General features: G+C 46.7%; 1 protein-coding gene across 2 annotated transcripts in view; it reads right to left on the bottom strand.

Annotated features, from left to right (window-relative positions):
- The window catches only part of ADAM9 (ADAM metallopeptidase domain 9), a 1,404,333-nt gene that overhangs the window by 347,910 nt on the left and 1,034,337 nt on the right, over positions 1-22,086 (bottom strand). For both annotated transcript variants that reach the window (XM_069617919.1, XM_069617920.1), the window contains exon 16: positions 5,810-5,990. In XM_069617919.1, the coding sequence (XP_069474020.1) occupies positions 5,810-5,990 (181 nt within the window). The remainder of the gene's footprint in view (positions 1-5,809; positions 5,991-22,086) is intronic.

Raw genomic sequence — 22,086 nt, 5'->3', positions numbered from 1 at the left:
GGTTGATGCAGAAATTCCATGGTGTGTCCGTGTTGGAATAAGGAGAGCACCCACTTATCCGTAGTGATGTTTTTCCTCTTGCTGAGGAAACTAGACAGGAGCCCCGACACTGAAGTGTGGAACTAGAGGGGCGGGTCAGTGACTTGCCCAGGCCTGTTTACTGGTTTGACCTTTTGCATGCGAGGAACCACAACATCATTGATTGGCCCTCTAGGACTGAGACTTTCCCTCTGTATCTATCTCTGGAGGCATACGTATTTGAACAATATAATTGTCACTGATAACTAGGCCTGTAGTCTTGGGACATTTGGGAAAAACAGGACTTTCCAGAACAAAAGGACTGTCGACGTTGCAGTATACCCAAAGAGTGGACAGTGTTGGTGTCCATCTTGATGTCCTTGAGGGTATCGTCGAATTTCTTCACAAAGATTCTCACCATCGAAAGCCAGGTCTAACATTTTACTTGCACCTCTGGGCAAAAGGTGGTTGCAATTTAGCCATTCATGTTGACGCAGGAACACCCCGTTACCCATCTGGTGAAAACCGGTGTCCGCGATGTCCACTGTCACAGATATGGCGTGATCAGAAGCAGCCTCCCATTTCTGAAGGGGTTTGAAAGCTTCCTATTTCTTGTCATACAGCAAGAAATCCAGGATTGGGCCCAGTTTATACCACATTTCCCTGTCATAGCGAGACACAATTGTCATGAAGTTAGCAGCCTTAATGGTAGTCGCTACCGTAGACACAATGCACTTCCTGAAAGCATCTAGTTGTCCCCTTTTTTATCCGGCTACACAGCACACGGAGAAGAATGATTGGCAGAATGTTTACGAGCCATTCCAGAGACCACAGAATCCAGAATGGGCTATTTTTGCAGGCATTTGGGATGCTGTCGGGCACCCTATACTTTTTATCGAACGTGTTCTTCTTTGGAGGAGCTGTAAAGGGTCTCTGCATGATCAGTAGACCATCCTCCCAAATGTCGTCAAGTACTAGAATGCAAACTAGTTTTCCATGCTTGTTCCCTGTGTTGATACAGGAAACCTTCTTTCCTCTGTCCCAACACCTTCTTTCCACTGTCCTTCAGGAAGTATATCAAACATTTTGGTGCCTTGGACATAACAGCGTGTAACGACCCAATTTTGTCAGAAGGAGAATCCCTGCTAGACAGGTTGCCAGTTTCACCATCCACCGGAATGAATTCTTCAAATTCATCTTTAACGGCGGTATGAGTGGAATTCCCACCCTGAGAAGCGTTGTCCTCAGATTTAGTGTCCAAGAGGACGAGGGTCCCTTAGAGAGACGCAGGTGCATCTAGGCAGAGCAGGAGTTAAAAGGCAAATCCTGCAGAGGCGGAATGGCTGTAGCAACTGGGACCCTGGACTGCAGTTCCGAAACCTGATTGGCGACAGTGTTGAGATCTTCATTGTCGACAAGGCCGTTGTAGGTGAAATGCTTGATTAAGAAGTCGTCAACAGAGTGGTTGCCAAAGTCGGCGAAGGAGTGGACGAAGACTTGGAGTGTTTATGAGCCATCGATGAAGTGGCTGTCAATGGGATTGTCAATTGAATGGCTGTTGTTGATGAATGCTCGATTAACAAAGAAAGCAACGTAGATGTTGAGGGCGCTGTTGAAGGAGCGGCCGACGAAGCCACCGCCCCGGCCTTCGTAGAACCATTCTGATTGTGCCAGGGCATGTGCGTGTCAATTTCCTTTACTGGGGAAGACTGAGTGTGGGTGGCATACCTCTTCTTCACCATTTTCCCACAGAAAGCCTCGTCAAGGGACCTGGACCTCTTAGAAAATTGAGTACACTCTGGGGATCTGCTGTGGCAAAGGGAAGTATGGCTCTGAACAGAAGCAGAGTCTGAGACCACAGAACCCTCATCAAGCCAAGACACTAATCTTCTGTGACAGTCCTTCAGGGTTTTGTCGGAGGAGTGGCAGATGGAATATGAATTAATGGTGTGGCCTGGATACAGGTAATAGAGGCATTCAGCAAACCGGTCCTTAATGTAGATGTTCTTCAAATGGCAGGTGGAACATACTATCAAAAGGCTTCTCTTAGCCTTAGAATCAGCCATAGTGGGCTATGGAGACACCTAGCACAGGCCTCAACTTTGAGGTGGAATAGACCAGCCAAACAGCAGAGCAACAAGGATAAGGGGTTCCTTAAACCACCAGAATAGGAAAGATCTTATGTTAAGGGTTCGAGAGGCATCAGAACAATTTGAAAATCATTTAAAAGGGTATGTAGATCATCAAATGAAGAACTTCAGGGGACTCCCAACACATGAATGTGTAGTAGAAATCTGAAGATGACCTCCAGGGGTGGTGCTAACAGAGACTATCTATTGGCTGCGGGCAATATGACCCAAAACGACTGTAAGAGAACACTAACGTGACTACAATTTCAAAATTCAAATGAGAACTGCTTTAATGTTACAGAGGATTACCAGCCTGACGTCGGGGAATATTCAAAAAACATGTGAATCTATGAAAGATTCAATGCTGGAGAATGGAGAAGTTGTAACTGTAGTTGGCAATTTCATGTTGTGTGAAAAATCAATAAAAAGTTGGAAAATGTCCATGTTTTGGGCTGAGTGATGGGACTAGGTAGACGCTTGGGACAGTGTGCCACCACCTGCTAAGTGATGTAGGGCTCCGGAGGAGTTAAAGGGAAGGTTCGCCAGGATCAGAAGCCCAGGAAAGTACACTTTCCCACCAAAGCCCAGGGGAATCTACGGCAGGGGAAACTGCTACCTTGAGATGTGCTGCTGGGAGGAAGAAGGATAGGGTCATGACCAGTGGACTCCAACTAGAACAAAGGCAAATCATTTGTTACCCAAACGTGAGGGGTGTACACTTTGGGGAGAACTAAGAACAGTCCTAAAACACTCTTTTCCTATATCCAGTTTCCTTAAAACCTGTGGTCCCTGTCCTGAGAAGCAGCCATTTATGTCTCTTTAAGAAGCCCCCATAACTATAACTTTCATCTGTACTGTTTACAAGAAACCCACGTCGGTACAGCTGGACCCACAAGTGAATCAGCAGCCGCAAGGGCCCACCATCTTTAACCAATGAGTATTAAACAATTTCTTCACAAAACAGAAAATCGCCATGTACTTTCCTCTGAAAGACTGCAAATATCAAACAAACCACTTGAAAGACAAGAGTGGCACCGGGGCAGCCGACCAGCAGCCAACAACCAAGAAACCTACAGCAGTCGTTACTGATGCCCTGTGAGAGGCTGGTGGATGGCCTTCTTGTGAGTTCAGTCTGCAGAGCAGCGCTTGGAAGCGTGGAGCAATGCACATCAAGGGAGAACAACTCAGACACAGGGTGCAAATCCTTGCGCCCAGAACTGAGTGCAGTTAGAACATTGCAGCCTTGGGAGGCGGGTCCATGCTACTATAAAAAAAAGCTCCCAGTCAATGAAGGGTTTGTGTGTTGGAAGCAGAAAAACTGAGGTGATGCGTGGAGGGGAGTTAGAGTGAGCAAGGAGAGAAGAGCGAGGTAAAAGTGGAACTGCACGAGTGAGGAGAGTGGAAGGAGAATGTGGAATGAGACAAAGAAGAGCAGAAATGCTGGAGAGGCGAGAGTAGTAGAGAAGTGATCTAGAGAGGGAACTAGAACGTGGAAGAGGAGAAGGAGGAGGAAAGCAAAGAACAAAGTGGAAAAAGCTGAAGAAGGGAATGGAGAGATATAAGAGAGAAGGAGAAGGATTTTCTTAAACTCTTTACTTATGGTAGGTTCACAGTTCAAACAGCAAGTAATGAGCACATGAATGGAAAAACAAAGTACAAAGGTAACTCCAGGACATACTAATACCACCACTTAGTTGACCATCATACAGAAAAATAAACAGTGAGTCACATCTGATCTCTTCGCTTCAAATAATTAAAGCTAAAAGTACATGCAGAGTACATTACATTCCAGGTAGGAATATCATGATAGAAACCCCCGATCTAAGCACAAAATATATGTTGACAATATGAGCCAGTGAGTTCCCACAGACACTCGCATACAAGCTCTGACTACACATAGTACCGCTCTCTGTTATTCATCATTTGTCCCCCTGCTCCAGTCACATCGTTACTCTGTGAGTCCCTGGTAAGAGAAGGAGAAGGATGGTGATAAGGGACTGAGAAGAGGGAATAAAGCATAGAGAGTCAGAAAGAAGAAATAACACACACACCTACAGAGAAATAGTTAGGACTGGAGAGACGGTCAAATATTTCTTTATATGTAAGAAGTGGGTTTTGTTTCAGATAGAAATGACTTACAAATGAATGGCAGAGAGAAGGGGAAGTCCTAGGGTAATGTGCATTAACATAAGTGCAATGCTGGATTGAATGGCTTGTACTAGGTGGACAAGGGGTAAAAGTAGGAACATGTAAAAGGAACAGGGACTGGACGGCATCATAATATTTTTAACATTGAGAGACTGGGGCCTTTATATACTTATTAACAAATTACATACATAGTCATGCAGGCAGAATGCAGGTGAAGTGGATTGGGCGATTAGAATTAAAAGGAGGTTGGGGGAAAGGTTGGAGGGATTCTTCCATTGCTAGCAGGTGGAGATTTGAGGAGGACCACTGAAGAGATTACTTTGATGACCAGGAAGCGAACAGTCCGATAAAGTGTGGCAAGTAGGGAAAAAGGAGCTAAAACGGGAGGTGGCACCAGGACGGGGGATTGATAGGTTGTGAAGAGACAAAGGAGCAGAGAGTTTGAGAGGGAGAGTACAGTGAGATGCATTTAGCAAGGCCATGGATGGATTTAGACACGAGTAGTAGGTATTTAAGGAGAGATTTTGCATGGAGAGTCATCTTGTATGGTGACAGTAGGTAGAAGTAGGGGTGAATTTGGGCAGGTTAAAAAGGAGGTCCATCACAAAGTTGGGCACTTTTTTGAGGGGAACAAAAGAAAGGAGTGAGCCAAGAAGCAGGTTCATCCACTAGTTCACTTTCCTGGGCACAATAGTAGAAATAAGGGTTTTTAGTATTAGATGCATGACGTCTGGGACGATTTTGTTCTAATCTTGAGAAGGTTGAGTCTGGCTGCATTGGCAGTAGAGATGATGAAATGGTAGAATCTGAGGTCAAAGAGAACCCCAAGGTTGCAGGCCATGGATGAGCTAGTGGCGAAAGAGATAGAAAGGGAAAAGTGGGGTGCACGTTGCAGGCTGGGAGACTTAGGTCTGTTTGATGAGTTTATCATGAGGCAGTGGTGGATGGAGGTTAGGCAATTGGTTGTGTTCAGAGATTGCAGAGCTGAAGCAGGGGAAGGAAAATAATATTTGAGTATCATTGGCAACGAGGTGATAGTTAAAAGCGAAGGAGAAATTAGTTGGCTGAAGCAGGAGTTGAATAAAGGTAAAGAGGAGTGGCACTAGGACTGATCCTTGAGGAACAACCACAGAAAGAGGTACCTGAGAGGAAATGCTGGAGTCCCACAAGTTAGAAAAGAGGCAGTCAGAGAGATAAGAGGACATTCTGTTGAGTCTAATGTCCTTGATGCAGAAGAGGGAAAGAGTTTGAAGGAGGGAGGGATGATCCACAGTGTCAAAGGCAGCTGAAAGGTTTACAAAATGAGAAGGGAGAAGAGGTGAGAGTGTGGGCAGTGGTAAGAGAATTGGCGAAGTGGATGAGCGCAGTCTCATTTGGTAAGCACTATGTGACCCTCTTTTGTTTATTATCACTGACAGGACATGACACATAGAAATATGCAATTGATCATTTTCCCATCTTTACTATTACTGAGTATGAGCATGCCAAATCACCCAATTTATCATGTCTCTTACTTTTCCTTCTTCACATTTTGTGCCTTCATTCACCATTCCAGGATCAGGAACGTCCGAACCCAGGCGGAAATCCACACCCCAACACACAGTGCCATGAATTGGAGTTTGAATGAGGGCGGGAGAAATTCCAAACACAGGTGAATCGACATTTTCACACTGCAACTTTCCACACATGGAATTCCTGCAAAATTTGATCAAATAAACTGGTGATTATTGTGTCTCATACAATATATGTTTTTCAGATTTAGAAAGTACACACTTACTTTTAGGCTGGAGTTCATGCACTCGCTTTTTTCTTAAAGATATTTATAATAATACATTTCAGAAAGGTTGCTAAACAAATCTTTCTCATGAAGAAAATAAATCTGACCAGCAGAAGAGATTGATGGCTAAACTATGATGTAATTTATTAATTTATCGGTGTTTACTCCTTATTCATCATAAGCTCTGCAGCCAGTGGTTCATTGGTTAACTAAATAGTATGAGCATGTGCATGCTAGCACTTGCACAAAGAAAGAAAACAAGCTAACCACCACTATTGTGGTGTGCCCAAAACCTAACTTTCACTATTGTAGTACTCAATGTAGGTTGGGAAAACAACCTTAAGAGGGATAAGCCCACCTCTTAAAAAGCGTATAAAATGCTCTATTTTCAGGATGCTTGTGATTATCCCTCAGCCAAACAACTTTCAAATAATGCCGTGCAAATGAAGTTACTGATCTTTTGATGTTTGAATCAGGAATAAGAATGCTGCTAACAAAGACATATGTATTTCTTCTCCACAGCGACTAGGTGGCATACTAAATTCATTCACTCTCATTTCTTTAAAACATGTTGGAAAAACCCTCTGTTAGTCCTGCCATTTATAGTGCATATACTCATAATGAATGTAGGTGGACAAGTACCAGAATGCAATATAATGTGTGCCTAAAAGCTAGTACTGCTTCATTGCACACCTGACTTGAGGGAATTTGAGATCTCTGCAAACTGTCCGATGAGCATCATCTTGTTATTTTGACAGAATCATGCAGTTTGTTGTTATGCATTATGTACATAACATGTTTTTGCCCATAAAACGAGCAGACTAGTACCAGTCAGTTTATAACGTTTTACTTTACTTTATGATTCATTCTATTTAGGAGTAGATAAATATGGTGGCCAAGCGGATGAGAAGTATGCACATGGGCCATCTGAAGGCTAGTGAACAAAAGTTAACACTTAACCCGAGACTTGACAGAGAAAATGTCCACTGAAGAACCTAATAAAACAGCCGACTATCAGAAAATATGTTGCTTAACAGAAATACATGATAAATCATTACCTGCAGCCATGAGCTAAGTCATGTACCTTTATGGAAAGGACACATGCAGGGCTACAAATCTTTTAAGCCGTTAAAAACCGTGCACTTTGAAAGATGCAAACCTGGTTGCCAATGCATTTAAGTGCTCTGGGCTAAGGGACTCATTTTGCAAAAGTGCCAGGCAGCTGCCTGAAACAATATCATGCTTTACTCTCTAACATCGCTCTCTCGCTCTGTTGCGGTGGGGAAACATACATGTCTGAAATTGTTTGTAACAGAAGAATCCAATCAAAGAAGGAATCCATTAACTGTTGACTGCTGGTTTTTGTTTTGGGAAAGGTCGTCAAGTGATCCCTTCCTGAATTCAGGGAATTGTTTTTTGAAAATCTACCTTTTACCCAATTTTTCTTAAAGGTTGGCTCATTGCAAGCAAATAAACCCTGTTGTAGAACTTTTGGATCATTGTCACAACCCAACTCCTCTACCTAAAATGTCAACATAAGCCAACTCACTTGACAAATGTCAATCAGTGTATTACATGTGGGTCACCTTTTTCAAAACATAAGCTGGGGTGGGGGAAATCTGGTAGTAGGGAAGGAACAAGTTACTTACCTGTAACTGTTGTTCTCCAGCATGGGTCTGGCATGGATTCACATGCTCATGAATATTCCCCGTCGTCAGGCTGGGAATCCTCGGTAAAGAAAAAACCAGTATCAGTTTCGTTTCTGATCTGTCTTTCGTAGTAATAACCAATCACTGGTCTCTGCGTCATACTGACCACAGCCAATGACTGCCCTCTACCTAAGCACCGCCTCTGGCAGCCATCTTCAGATTTGGAAGCACGTGAAGTGGCAGTATGACCAAGTGAAGAGCCGCAGAGGGGTAGGCGGGAGGGTTCGCATGTGAATCCATGCCAGACCCATGCTGGAGAACAACAGTTACAGGTAAGTAACTTGTTCCTTCTCCAGCATGGGGTCTGGCATGGATTCACATGCTCATGAATAAAGAATACATAGCAGTACACACATGCACAACCACGGGAGGTGGCAAAGGCTCAACATTAAGCATCACATCAACTCAACATTAAGCATCTTACCTCCTCACCAGGCTCACCTCAGGCGAACAGGTTGCGCAGCACTGCTTGGCCGACCCTGGACTCCTCCCTGGAATCCCGGTCGACGCAGTAGAATTTCGTGAAGGTGTGCGTCGACCTCCACGTAGCTCTCGGACGGCCAGGCAGCGGTCGGTTTGCCAACCGGTGACAGCACATGATACAGCCGGAGAGCCATCTGGAGATGGAAGCCTTCGAGAGAGCCTTCCCCTGATTGACAGGTCCAAAGTTCACAAAGAGTTGTGACGTCTTCCGAAAACCCTTCGTGCGGTCCACGTAGAACTTCAGCGCTCTAGCTACATCCAGCGAGTGCAAAGTCCTCTCAGCCGGCGACGAAGGCGACGGGAAGAACACAGGTAACACCAAGGGTTCGTTGAGATGGAAGTCCGACGGTACCTTGGGCATGAAGGAGGGGTGCGTCCTGAGCACTACCCTCGTGTCGTGGAAAGTCAAGTACGGGGCCTTGCAGGAAAGGGCCTGGATCTCTCCCACTCGTCGTGCGGAGGTGATGGCCACAAGAAAAGCTGTTTTCCACGATAGAAACTTCAACGGGGCCGAGTGCAGAGGCTCGAACGGAGGTCCCATGAGCTTGGTCAGCACCACGTTGAGCTCCCACGCCGGGGCCGGAGCCTTCACCGGCGGGAACGATCTGAACAGTCCCTTCATGAACTCTTTCACCAGACGATGAGACCACAAGGACGTCCGCCCCGTGGTTCTGGTGTATCGGGAGATCGCAGCAAGATGAATCTTGATGGACGCGTGTGCCAGACCAGCTTTGGCCAGCGTCAGCAGGTACGGCAGTACTTGGGGAGCCGTAATCCGTAAAGGGTTAATCTTCTGTGCGTGGCACCAGACAGAGAACCTCTTCCATTTGTGTCCGTAGCATTTAAGAGTCGAGGACGCCCTGGCCTTTGCAAGAACCTCTCTGCAATCGGCCGGTATGTCGTATCCTCCAAACTCTAGCGCTGCAGGAGCCAGGCCTGCAAGTTCAGCGACTTCGGGTCGTGGTGGAGGATGGCGCCTCCTTCCCTGGAGAGTAGATCCGCGTCCGCCGGCAGCTTGATCGGCGGGGACGCTGACAAGTCCAGAAGGTCCGGGAACCATATCTGCCTCGGCCACGCAGGTGCGACGAGGATCATCCTGCACCGTGACCTCTTGAGCTGGTTGACGAGCCGGATTAGCAGAGGCAAGGGAGGGAACGCGTAGAGGAACAGGCCCTCCCAGGGGAACGAGAAAGCATCGCCCATGCTCCTCGTCTGGGGAAACCTGCTGGCGAACCTCCGGCACTTGGTGTTCGTCGCCGTCGCGAACAGGTCGATCTGGGGTGTGCCCCACCGTCGGAAGAGGCGATCCACCAGATCCTGCCGTAGTTCCCACTCGTGGCACGAGCGCAGCTCCCTGCTGAGTGAGTCGGCGATGGTGTTTTTTATCCCTGCCAGATGAAACGGCACCAGAAAAATCCCTTGGGCGACGGCCCAATGCCACAGGTCCTGCGCCTCCTTGGACAGCGCTGGGGACCTGGTTCCGCCCTGTTTCCTGATGTAAAACATGGTGGTGGTGTTGTCGGTGAAGATCCTCACCACCTTGCCCTTGAGGGACGGAAGGAAGGACCTGAGGGCCCAAAACACTGCACGGAGCTCCAGGACGTTGATATGCAGGGACTTCTCCGTCGGGAGCCAGAGTCCCCTTGCGTGCAGATTTTCGGTGTGCGCTCCCCACCCTTCCAGGGAGGCATCCGTGGTCACAGTCTCCTGGTGGGCTGGGGTCTGGAAGTCCATGCCCGCCGTCAGATGCGCGCGGGTGCCCCACCACCGTATCGCTCGTCGGAAACTCTCGTCGAGCTTGATCCTTTCCTCGAAGCTGCCCGTCGTCTGGATCCAGCGCGCATCCAGGAATTCTTGCAACGGGCGCATCCGGAGCCTGCACATGGGAATGAGGTAGATGCAGGAAGACATCATCCCGAGGAGGGACTTGATGGACCTCACTTTGGCCGCGTCGGCCACCAACATCCGTTGCACCTTGCCCAAGATGGTCCTGGTCCTCTCCTCCGACGGGGAGGCCAGAAGGGACACTGTGTCGAGCCTCGCTCCCAGAAACAGTGCGACTTGCGCGGGCACCAGGTGGGATTTGGCGTAGTTCACGGAGAATCCCAGGTCCGTGAGGAGTTGGACGGTCCTTGCCGTGTGGACCACGGCGAGCTCCCTCGTCTTGGCGCGGATGAGCCAGTCGTCCAGGTAGGGGTAGACGTGAATCCCCTCGCGGCGCAGCTGCGCCGCCACCGGTGCGAGGCACTTGGTGAATACCCTGGGTGCCGACCGTAGTCCGAAGGGAAGGGCTTTGAACTGGTAATGACGCCCTTGGACCACGAATCTGAGGAATTTGCGGTGCCCCTTTAGGATGGGAATGTGGAAGTAGGCATCCTCCAAATCCAACGACGATAGGAAGTCTCCTTCCTCCAGCTGACCCAGGACGTGCTGGAGGGTGACCATCCGGAACTTCTGCGCCTTGATGAACTTGTTCAGACGTCGCAGGTCTAGGATGGGGCGCCATCCTCCCGTCTTCTTCTTTCCTGGCCACGGGGGGGACGCGCGGGCACCTTCTTTGAAACTCGAGCGCGTGGCCCCGGGCCAGGGCGTCCAGCACCCAACGGTCGGTGGAGATGGACTCCCACACGCTGACGAAGCCCGCCAGCCGGCCTCCCACCGGGGTGCTTCGGTGGGGGCCCGACCCCACGGCCGGTTCAATCCTGCTTGGACGCGGCCTTGCCGCCTTGACCTCCTTGGCGACGACGGCGGGGTCCGCTAGACTTGCCTCGTCCTCTGTAGGCCTCTTGCGACGACGAGCGGGCCGCTTGACGGTAGGAAGCGAAACCGCCGCCGGAACCTTTGGAGGCGCCCTTGCCTCCGCCGCTCCGAAAGGGCGTCCGTCGTTGCAGGACTCCAAGGGCCCGGGCCGTCTCAGTATCCGCCTTGATGGCCTGAAGGGAATCGTCCACTGTCTTCCCAAACAGGTTGTTCCCGTCGAAGGGCATGTCCAGGACTCTGGTCTGGACGTCCTGCCGGAAGTCCGTAGCTTTGAGCCATCCACGACGTCGAAGGCAAACGCCGTTGCCCAGCTGGCGGAACCCAGTGTCGGCGATGTCCGTCGCCACGGTGATGGCGTGGTCCGAGGCCACCTCACCTTCCTGCAGGATCTCAAGGGCCTCCGCCCTCTTGTCGTCCGGCAGAAAATCCAGCAGGGGAGCTATCTTGTACCAGAGCTCCCTGTCGTAGCGGGCCACGATAGCCAAGGCGTTGGCCGCTTTAATCGTCGTCGCTGCCGACGAGATGACTCTACGTCCCATAGTATCCAATTTCTTTCCCTCGCCGTCCGGCGGGGAAGTCGATGTGGAGGCCGCACCCCCCCCCGCTTTCTTCCTGGCTGCCGCGGAGACGACGGAGTCCGGGGTAGGCTGCGCCCGGAGGCATAGGGGGGCCGTGTCCGGGACCCGGTACTTTTTCTCGTACCGGTCTCTTCTAGCTGGCGTCGTGGAAGGGTTCTTGAGGAGGGAAAGGCCCTCATCCCAAATGTCGTCCAACAGAGGCACTGCGAGGACCGTCTTCCTCTTGGCCTCGCGCCGCTGATAAAGGAAGCCTTCCTTTTTCTTCTCCTCAGGGCAGAGTTGGAAAAGCTCGGAAGCCCTGGAGATCATGGAGTGGAAAGATCCGATCTCGTCGGGCGGAGAGGCCCTGGTGGGAGGCGACGACGGAAAATCCTCGTCGTATGCCTCGTCGTCCGTACCCGTCGCTGCCGTGTCAGTCCCCGTATCATCCCCTCGGGTGGACGGGGAGGAGGGCTGGAAGGGGCGCGACGGTTGAAAAGGAGGTGGTGGATGGATCCTTCTTTTCTTGGTAGGGGGAACACCAGAAGGTCCCGGTTCTGGATCCCCCGACGGGAGAGGTTCCTCCGTCGGTAACGGTAGCCTCGTCCTTATCTCGGAGCATAAGGACTGTATGGCCAACAAAATGGCCGCCGAGTTGTCTTGCGGCGCTGGCAGAGGGGAATCCGACGGGCGAGCAGGGGCCCCGTCGGTATCCTCGACGATGTCGTCGTCGTCACCTGCGTCGGGGTCCATTCCGACGGGCTGGCCTTCTTCCACGCCTAGGCCGTGGCTTAAGACCTCGATCAGCTCCTCCTCTGAGGTTGAGGCCGACTCTACGACGACGCCCTGCCCCCCCTTCTTCTTCCCCACGGAGGGTTTCACGGGGGTCCTATCGATGGGCACAAAGGAAGACTCCCTCCGAGGAGGCAGGGAGATTCTGGGCCCTGAGGTCGCCACCACTGGTGCAGCCACCACAGGCTGAGCCAGGGCCGCCGCGACCGTTTCGATAGAGGGCTTGGTCGGATGGATCAAGGCCTTCACCACCTTAGGTGCGCTCACCGCCTTATCCTTGAGGGAGGGGGCACTGCCACGCTCCTCCTCTGCCTTAGAGCTCGACCGGGGCCTCTCCAGGAGCTTCGCCGGGTGCTCGGCCTTCCTCTTACCCGACCCAGAGCGTTGGCTCGTGGTTGATGGTGCCGGGGAGGGTGCGCCCTGCCTGGCGCCTGTAGAGCCCGACTGTTCGGCGCTCCCGGTGCCAGCGGACTCGCGGTGCTTGGCCTTATGTTGGGCCCCCGTCGCCGGGGCGCCCTCAAAGGTCTTAGAAGACCGCTCGGATTTCTTCTTCTTCTCGCCAGACGGGCTCTTACCCTCCAGCCAGTTGGCGAGACGTTGATGGCGGTCCTTCATGGTCCGTTCCGACATGTTGCCGCAAAACGCACAGTCCTTCTCCACGTGCGTCTTGTCCTCATGAAGGCAGTAAAGGCAGAAAGAGTGTTCGTCCTCCTTGAAGATGTTCTGCAGCTGGCATCCAGGGCAGACCCTGAACAGCTTTCCGGGCGTCGAGCTTCCCTTCTCCTGGGCCATCTCCGAGACCGGGCCTGAGAAGCTTCTGGAGTCCTCCGAAGTGTAGCTCGACGAATCTTCACCCTTGAGGGGCACAGATGAATCCGACACGGGTCCCCGTTGATCGGATGTAGGATCGGTGGAGCTTGAGGCTCTTTTGACCGAAAGAATCGAAGTTTTTTGTGAAAAGCGCGAAAAAATAGCACTAACGCTCGAGAGCAATAGCACGAGGATCCCAACACATGAACGTGCGGTAAAAATCTGAAGATGGCTGCCAGAGGCGGTGCTTAGGTAGAGGGCAGTCATTGGCTGTGGTCAGTATGACGCAGAGACCAGTGATTGGTTATTACTACGAAAGACAGATCAGAAACTAAACTGATACTGGTTTTTTCTTTACCGAGGATTCCCAGCCTGACGACGGGGAATATTCATGAGCATGTGAATCCATGCCAGACCCCATGCTGGAGAACTAAGATATTTTTTATTTGGTTCTCAGAGAGATTACAGAAAAAAGTATGTTTTATGTAAAACTAAAAGATTATGGGTTGGAAAAAACTGTTGGATCAACACAGGTGACTGTGTACCCATATATTTCACGTTAACTGCCAGATATCCATCTATCAGGTATCAATCTGTGTGGCTAGGCTACTTATCAACTCCAAGTAATTACCTGTGAGCTTACCACTAATGGACATTGGATCATACATTTGATCTCAAAACTACTCAGGGAAAGTGTCTCCCACTAGTGACCTAAAGACGTATGAACACATTTGTGAGGAAACAGAAACACAGAGGGGCTCATATTCATGGGGTTTGTAACGTAGGAAACATGTATAAAAGCCTTGAACAAGGCTGTTATGCATGTTTCTTACATCACCCCTATTTTCATTTATTAGGCATGGCAAGCTGAGCTCACAATTAAAATGAAACAATGACTGCCATGCAAGCACGCCAGGCAGCGTTTGTTCACTTTGCATGGTCGAGTGCTAAAGTGCAGAGTAAAAGCCAGCATGCCCTGCACATTTAGACTCCGCCGTGCTAACAACAAAAACCTGGCAGTTGAAACCTGGCTATGCCTGAGTGCAAACGTACCAGGTCCCTGCTGTTAAATAACACATTGGAGCAACATGAGCTTCAGACAGTCCATCCTGGAGAGGAGACAAAAACAATCTATGGCTAAAAAACTAAAGGAAAAATGAAATCCAATTTCGCAAATTGCATTCTAATCTCCCCTCCCTTTACCATTCAATCAGAAGTCGGGGACTGAGAATGCTGGTGAATGAGAAGACAGAGACCAGTAAACCAATAAAGCAAGTAACAATAGGTCATGGGACTACCCACTGACCGGGGAAACATATGATAGATTTGGGGAGAGGAAGTGACACAAATTTGGGGAGAGAGGTTTTGGTGAGTTGAAAGAGATCCGAAAGCTGGATCTGCAAAAGCGTGAAGGAGAACTGGACCACAGAGTTCTCCAAGACGTTCTGACTTTGCTATGGCTGGACCTAGATAGAGTATAGCATAGAACAGGCGTTCCCAACCTTTTGTGCGTAATGGGCAAAAATTGTATATCAAATGTTATGGTGAGCAACATCAATTTTTCGACAGAACATATCAGTGCTCAGTTGGCAGAACAAACACAAATTAGAAATGTAATAAACTAAAGACTGCCAATAAAACATTTTTATTTGCAGTAGTTAATAGTTATCTAGAGCACATGCAATTTTAGTAAAATAAATTTGCAAGGCATTAAGTGGTTGCTTACAGGGAATGTTGAGGAAATTGACATTTTTAGGACATTTTTAGACAGATGCGACCAGTCAAGTTGTTAAAAAATAAAGTAGGACTAAATAAACATTACCAGGGGCTTCAGGTTATCGAGCAAAATATTTTAAAGAAATTTAGTGCAAATGTTTGGACATTAACATTGGTAGCAAATGGAGCACTGATGTCCATGTGTACATTGGGATTCTGCCCAGGCATTTTCTGGGATCTTTAGTGGCAAATGGTGCATTCATAAGCATGTAAGACCAGTATTACTGTTCCTCAGTCATTGATTACTGTATTATGGACTGTTTTTTCTTCAGGAATTTTATGAAAGTTTGCATATCTGATTGAACAGAGTGATCACTATCCTCTTGAGTTAATTTTCCAATGGTCAGGAGTGTAGGTACCACAAAGATGATGTCCAACAGCCAGAGGGGCTGGTTAGTGATGCCTACGCTCAACAAGGAGGCATTGGAAAGAATTACTAATTCACAAGAAATTCAGATATTCTCTCAAAACTGGTAAACAGATCACAGGCCACACACGAAAGTGTCAATTTGTTTGAGTCTTTGTTTAAAACTATCCGGGACATAGATATTGGCAAACAGTGTTTCCCAGTTCAGGATGTCCAGGTTATAGAAAGGAATGCCCCATGGTTCGATACAGAATGTTGAATCTCGAAAAGAAAATTGAACCATGATATAATGAGTGGTGTGTACATGGCTGGTCAGATTTATAGTTTAAAAAAAAACAAAGAATTATGTATTGAGAAATAACGGAAGCTTGTTCGAAGGACATCAAATTGATTTATGTTTAATGCGATTGTTGAGACAGGCATTATGTTATCTCCTTGGACAAGTAGTCCTTGGACCACCAGCCCCCCATGATTATAGTCTAGTTTCCTTACTGAAAATTGCCAGTGAGATATTTTCCAAATGTTTGTTGCTCAGACTGGAGATGTGGGCTCAAAGTAACAATATCTTGAAATCCTCCCAAGTGGGCTTGAAGGGAGGGCTTAAGTATGTGGACCACTACTTCACTCTGAGCACCATCATGGAGAAATATGGTAAGGTTAACAGAGGAACATTATTTGTGGCTTTTTTCAGATTTGGAGAAAGCATTTGATTTGATTAATAGAATCATATTGTGGCGTAATTTACATTTTATTGGGGTTCTTAATGGTTTATTAAATCTTATCCAAATGTGATACGCAGAACCTCTGTGGCTGTCCAATATACAAGATAGGGGAATTATACATTGATTTTCCCCACCAATAAAGGTGAAAATCAGGGATGTCAGTTGGCCCCAATGTATTCCATTAAGACTTTGACTGTAGTACGTCTCTTGGGAAAGTCAATCCATCCTCTCTGAAGGGGACATTTTATAGCTTGCTTCTTTAGACTGGGTGACACTGCTATTTTGGACTTCGAGCGGGCAGGTCTCCAACCCAACAGGGCCTGTTATACACAATTTACTATTATGGGAACTATAATTTTAAATTAAATATAATAAAAACAAAAACGATGGTGTTCTGGAAAAGGGTGAAGCCTAGTATCTGGTTTTTAAATGAATGTAGAGAAGAAGAGGTATTCTTATTTTTATTTACGCCTACTCTTCTCAAAGAGCGGTGCTTGGGTCAATAATTTTAAGGAGACAGTTGAAAGGGCATCATTAAGGATTAAAGGGCTATTTACATTTTTATTTCAAATTTAGGGTATTCAGATTGGACAAGTGTTTGGAGGTGTAAAAGGCACAGGACTGCTCCATGATATTGCATGACATCAAATTCTGGGGTAGTTCAAACTGTAATGTCCAGGAGGAGTTGCAAAATAAATTCCTGTGCCAAATACCAGGTCGACCTAAAGGTACACCCAGTAGCACTTTATGAGCTAAATTTGAGGTGTTAGTTTAAAGATGTCAGGCCAGTTAAGATTATTTACTTATTTATTGAAAGCAAATGATTGAGGCCTCCCCTGGTAAAAGAAAGAAAAATACTTGTGGTGCTGGTGGTTAGAGGGTGGGGTTGGAAGGCACAGTCCATTTGGATAGGGGGGTGGGATATAACTACATTTGGCACATTAAGTTGAAGCTAAATATTTCTTAAAGCAAGAGTGTGTCCGTTGGGGAGAGAGGCAGATGTCCAAAATATGCATAAGCTGCCTTGTTTAGATTTTTATGCAGACTTACATACACATGGAAGACAGCAAGAAGAAATCTATGAAATAAGATCCAGAGAATGCAGGAGGCTGATGCCATTGTTATGTTTAAACATACCCACACTTCAATTAATGAAGGAGTGCAGGAGGAAACACAGTGTACCCGCAGAATGGGAGTCAATGAAGATTTGATTAATTTTCTGTTAATTTGTCGTTGACCAGGTTTTTATATATAGCTTGTTTGAATATGTTAAAGCTGCTTTTTTATTTTGGGATTGTTCTATAGGAATTGTATGAAATATGATACATGTGTTTAAATGTTGCTAACTTAATGAAGAAATAAAATTAAATAAATATTGATTAATACTGGTCATTACATGTAGGCTTTAAAGATCACTTCATTTGTGCTTTGGAGGTTACCTCTTAAGAATTCTTTTTTTTTGCATGTAATGGCAAATAGTGAATTGTAAAGCCCCTGGGCTGACATATTTGTGGTAAGGGGAGGCCACCAACAGTACCTGTCGAAACCTGCCAACCCGCAGATGAGACGACATTTTGCCCTTGCCCGAGAAAACACCCTAACTCTAGCTGTCAACACTAACAAATGGAAGAATGAGTTCAATCCAAAATGTTCAATGTGCATGGCGTAGAGATAGGACCTACCCCATTTACTTTTAGCATGCCCTGCTTACAACTCTTTTAGGATGTAACGCAACATACCTTTTCTAAGAAGTGAAGGTCTTTTGGATAGCCAAGATGATGCCCTGATTTTTCATTTTTGGGGGATCTGGCATTACAGCTACTTCAAGCTTCATCTTTGGAGCCTGACAGCACAGAGTGAAAAAGGTCAGTAGTCACTGTGAATAGATAATGCCTCTGGAGCTGCAAGCATGGGTATGAACTAAGATTGACTGTTACCAGCTCTCCCCAATGGTGTTAAAAGTGTTTGCGTCCATATTTTTTCTATTTTTAATGTGATATTTTTATGTTTGTATCATATTTTTATTATGTGAATTGTTTTATACGGTATCTTTTTGCATTTTCCTGTCACCAAAGACTCAATGAGTCGAAAGTGTAAATAAAATAAAATTAAATCTGTTAGCACCCATTTTTTTACAACACAGCTGTACTTGAAATGGTCCCCACTATGAGGTAAATAGAACCCCAAAGGTACATTCTGGAAATTGTAGTAAAAGTAATAAAAGACATGTTGAGATTGAAAAAAGCCAACAAACTGCAATCTGGGAAGAGTACTGAAAATACAAGTATCCAAAGAAAATATTGTGAAATGGAACTCTGAGGTTGCAGCCATGAAAACAGTAATGTTAACAATGTATTCAAAACATTGTGAGATACAGAGTCTCTTGAAATTGCATTCTGTGCAATCCAGTGAATTTCTCAAACAATCAGCAAGATACTTTTAGTAATGAGAAAAACAAAGTACTTGCCTCTTGTCAGGGATCCAGATAAGATTTTCAAGTCAGAGTATTTTACTCCCCATTCTTTAAAGTTGGGAGTAAAATGATTTTTTGGGGAATAAGTCCCATTCTCTATAAGAGTATTTTATAAGCAAGTAAAAATATATTTTAACTATAAAACAGTTTTCTTTTGTAATATTTATTGTTACTGATGCACATTAAAAGATATTTTTTCTATTCAGATCATGCGGTATTAGGTAATAATAGTAGAGCTACTTCCTGTGGCTCTAGGCATACTACTGGTAAAAACATAACCATGGAGCTGTGTGGGTGAAAGAAGAGTAACAAGCTCCTTTGCATCTGTTTTCTATTTTATGGTCGTAGTATTTTTAGTAGCTATTTTTCGTTTTTTGTGAGTAAATGAATATTTTTAGGGAGTGAAAGTGGGTGATACACCCCTTGTCTGAAGAGCTGCCTCTCATTAATGTTCTTTCGGATGGATGTTCCGCCCACAGAACCCTCATCTGTGATTTTCTATCTCCTGTGCCAGCTGCCTTCAGAAACGTTTTTGCTACCATGGGATGCAGAGCAGCTCTGCATCTGCTTGGCACTGTGCAGGCACGTGCCCCACGCCAGACCTGACACCAGGGCAAGCAAATATAGAGCAGTGCCCCATGACCTCAGTTTTCCCTTTTTCCCTAGCACTTTGCCACTAAGGAACTGCAGAGCAGATGAGGTAAACAAGCTATTCCCCAAAGGTGCAAGTTGGAAGGGTGAGGAGGAATCCTTGGGAGGAACATCCATTAGAAAGAACATTACAGAGAAGTAAGCAATGCATTCTTCTAGTGGATTCCTTCCTTCCTCTGATTCCTCATCTATGATAGACTCCCATAGCAGTACATCACTCTGGAATAGGAAGGAGACTAAGAGGACAACGAATCCAAGTGATTTGCCCGTGGTTGAAAGTACCATGGGCAAAACGTTTGCATGAGAAAGGTGCGAACTACCAAATGTTTGCACCTTTCTCATGCGAACACACATACATTCTCACACCCACACACACAACACACCCATTACACACACCCCACCCACACCCTCAGCACACCCCCACCCACACCCCCAACATAAACAAACCCCACTTACCTTCATCTTCACGCTGGGTTCCTGCAGCGCCAGTTCCCTTTCACTTCCGTGATCGGGAACCAGCGCTGTAGGGTCCTTTTCTTTTCTTTTGTTTTTTTTAACGTAAGGCTGCGGGGGTGTCCCCCGCCACCCCCGCTCACTATACCATAAAGTATAGTGGGCAGGGCGATGCGGGGGACACCCTCGCAGCCCCTGTTTTTATTTTATACAATGCTACCACCAAAGGTTCGAACTTTTGGTGTTCGAACCTTTGGTGGTAGCATTTTTAGAACTTTTGGTCGTTGTAACCATTTTCTTTTTGGGAAAATAGTCCTAAACCGAGGACAACAGCTAAACCAGAAAGCTCTAGAGGATTGCTTGACCGAAGCGAGCATCCTTCCCTGGAAGAGAATCCATGCAGCAATGTTTGCAAACATTTGCAACAAGGCCAAACAGGTTGCTTGGTAAATGTTCAAGCCAGGGACCCCACTTCAAGGCAGAGGTGGCTGCAATGCCTCTGGTAGAGTGAGCTCTGTGATTCTCAGGCACACCCTTCCGAGCCAGATTGTAGAATTCCGAAATGCAGAGGATAATTCACCTTACAAGGTCTGTTAAGTCACAGCCCTGCCAGCACGACCATCAGCAACCTCAAAATGCTAGCCATCTATCCTGGCATCCCTCATCCGAAAGATGTAGCTGATGGCCCGCATCAGGTCCAGCCAATAGAATCGCTCCTATGACTTAGAAGGGTGAGGCAGAGGGAAAAACCTAGGAAGATTGATCTTTTGAGAGAGATGAAGATTTGGAACAACCTTAGGAAGGAAGGTTGGTTTCACTCTCAAAAGTCACTTTCTCCTTGGAAAACACAAGTAGGGAAGTTTAACAGAGAACACCTGGCGCTCACTCATCCATATCACGGGTCACCAGGAAAATCACCTCAAGGGCAGGCAACCTTAATGAAAAGAATGCACAGACTTAAATGGAGCACCCATGAGGAAAGGTAACAGTAAATTCGAGTCCCACACAGGAACCACTAATTGGCGTGGGAGGAACAGGATGCTTAAACCGTGCAAAATCTGCATAACACTAGAGAGACTGTGACGAAAAAAGCCATGCTCAGAGTCCCTCTTAAAGACTGAGATGGCAGCCACATACCCCTAGACCGAGCCAATATGCAGGCTCGTCCGTGCCAAATAAAGTAGAAAACCCACAACAGAGGTGGTAGGAGTGATGAAAGGGCAGAGAGTCCTCTCCCGAACCAAGCCAAGAAGTTATGCATACCACAGGCATAAATAGATTTTAAGGCTGACGTCACTACTTATATCTCAGCCTTTCAGCAGCCAAGCATGAAGATTCAAACTGCTGAGGTTCTGGTGGAGGACACACCCCCTCGACTAGGAAAGCAGGTCCACTCTTGCCCAAGGGCACAAGGGAGGGGAGATGGACAGGTACAGAAACTCTGGGTACCATATTCTGAATACCCAGTCCGGAGCAATCAAAATAAATGTGGGTTCAAACAGTTGCAGTGTCCTGAGAACTAAGACAGCATTCGGCAGAGCGACCGTGGTCAGAAACACAGAATATGTTCCAGAAGGGGTTCCCTATTTTCAGACAAGTGGCAGCGGGGTGAATTTCTAGCCTTGGAAAAGGCACAGAAAGGTCAAGGGTGCTCTTGCGGCAATCTGTACAGCATGAATCTGGATTGGATGGATACACCCATTTTTGTGAGTGAGCACCTCCAAGTGAGGGCTCAGGGATATGCATGAGCTGTGATTGATTACACAGACTGCACTACAGTAACTCCTAATTGACAAATTTGATTAGTAACAATGGTTTGAATGTCCTGACGAAAACCAACTGACTTACATCCTGAATGTTGAAACTAGAGGGGAGGTTATTACATCAATGCCTCCTTAATGAGCTCCAACCTTAAGACAACTAGCCCACAATTGTTGTCTCAGCTAGTAGACTTGGCCTATTAGTGTTCAATAAGATTTCTTTCCTTTTGTTCTCCATACCACAGACTTGATTTTTGAAAATTGCAGATGGGTGGTTAATTCCACTAGTTAATTATGATGGTACTTACTAGTAGCAATTAAATCCAATGTGACTTGTTAGTACATTATGAATTATATTCTAATTATATAATTTTGTACACACATATGTATGTTTGTTAATGTGGTTGCTATCAACATGTTTTACAATTTCAATTAACTGTATTTTTTGTGTCACATATTGGGATCACACCAGTGTCATTTAGGGTGAAAACTAGGACTCATGATAGTCTTTAAATTGAAGTCTGATATGGTCTGATTTCATCAACTAATCTGTAATTATATTCACACTCCCTTTTTTTCCCTTGTGTGAAGATTCCATTGGTGATTACCTACACTGTGACCTTTCATACAGAGAGAACTAGCAGAATGACAGGGATTGCAGGAGCACATAGAGATCTAAATGGCACTCTGCCGTCAATGCG

The sequence above is a fragment of the Ambystoma mexicanum genome, chromosome 10, assembly GCF_040938575.1.
Source record: "Ambystoma mexicanum isolate Mex_15411 chromosome 10, UKY_AmexF1_1, whole genome shotgun sequence".
NCBI classification, from domain to species: Eukaryota; Metazoa; Chordata; class Amphibia; order Caudata; family Ambystomatidae; genus Ambystoma; species Ambystoma mexicanum.
The sequence above is the reverse complement of the archived record's forward strand: the minus strand, read 5'-3'. Positions and strand labels throughout refer to the sequence as shown.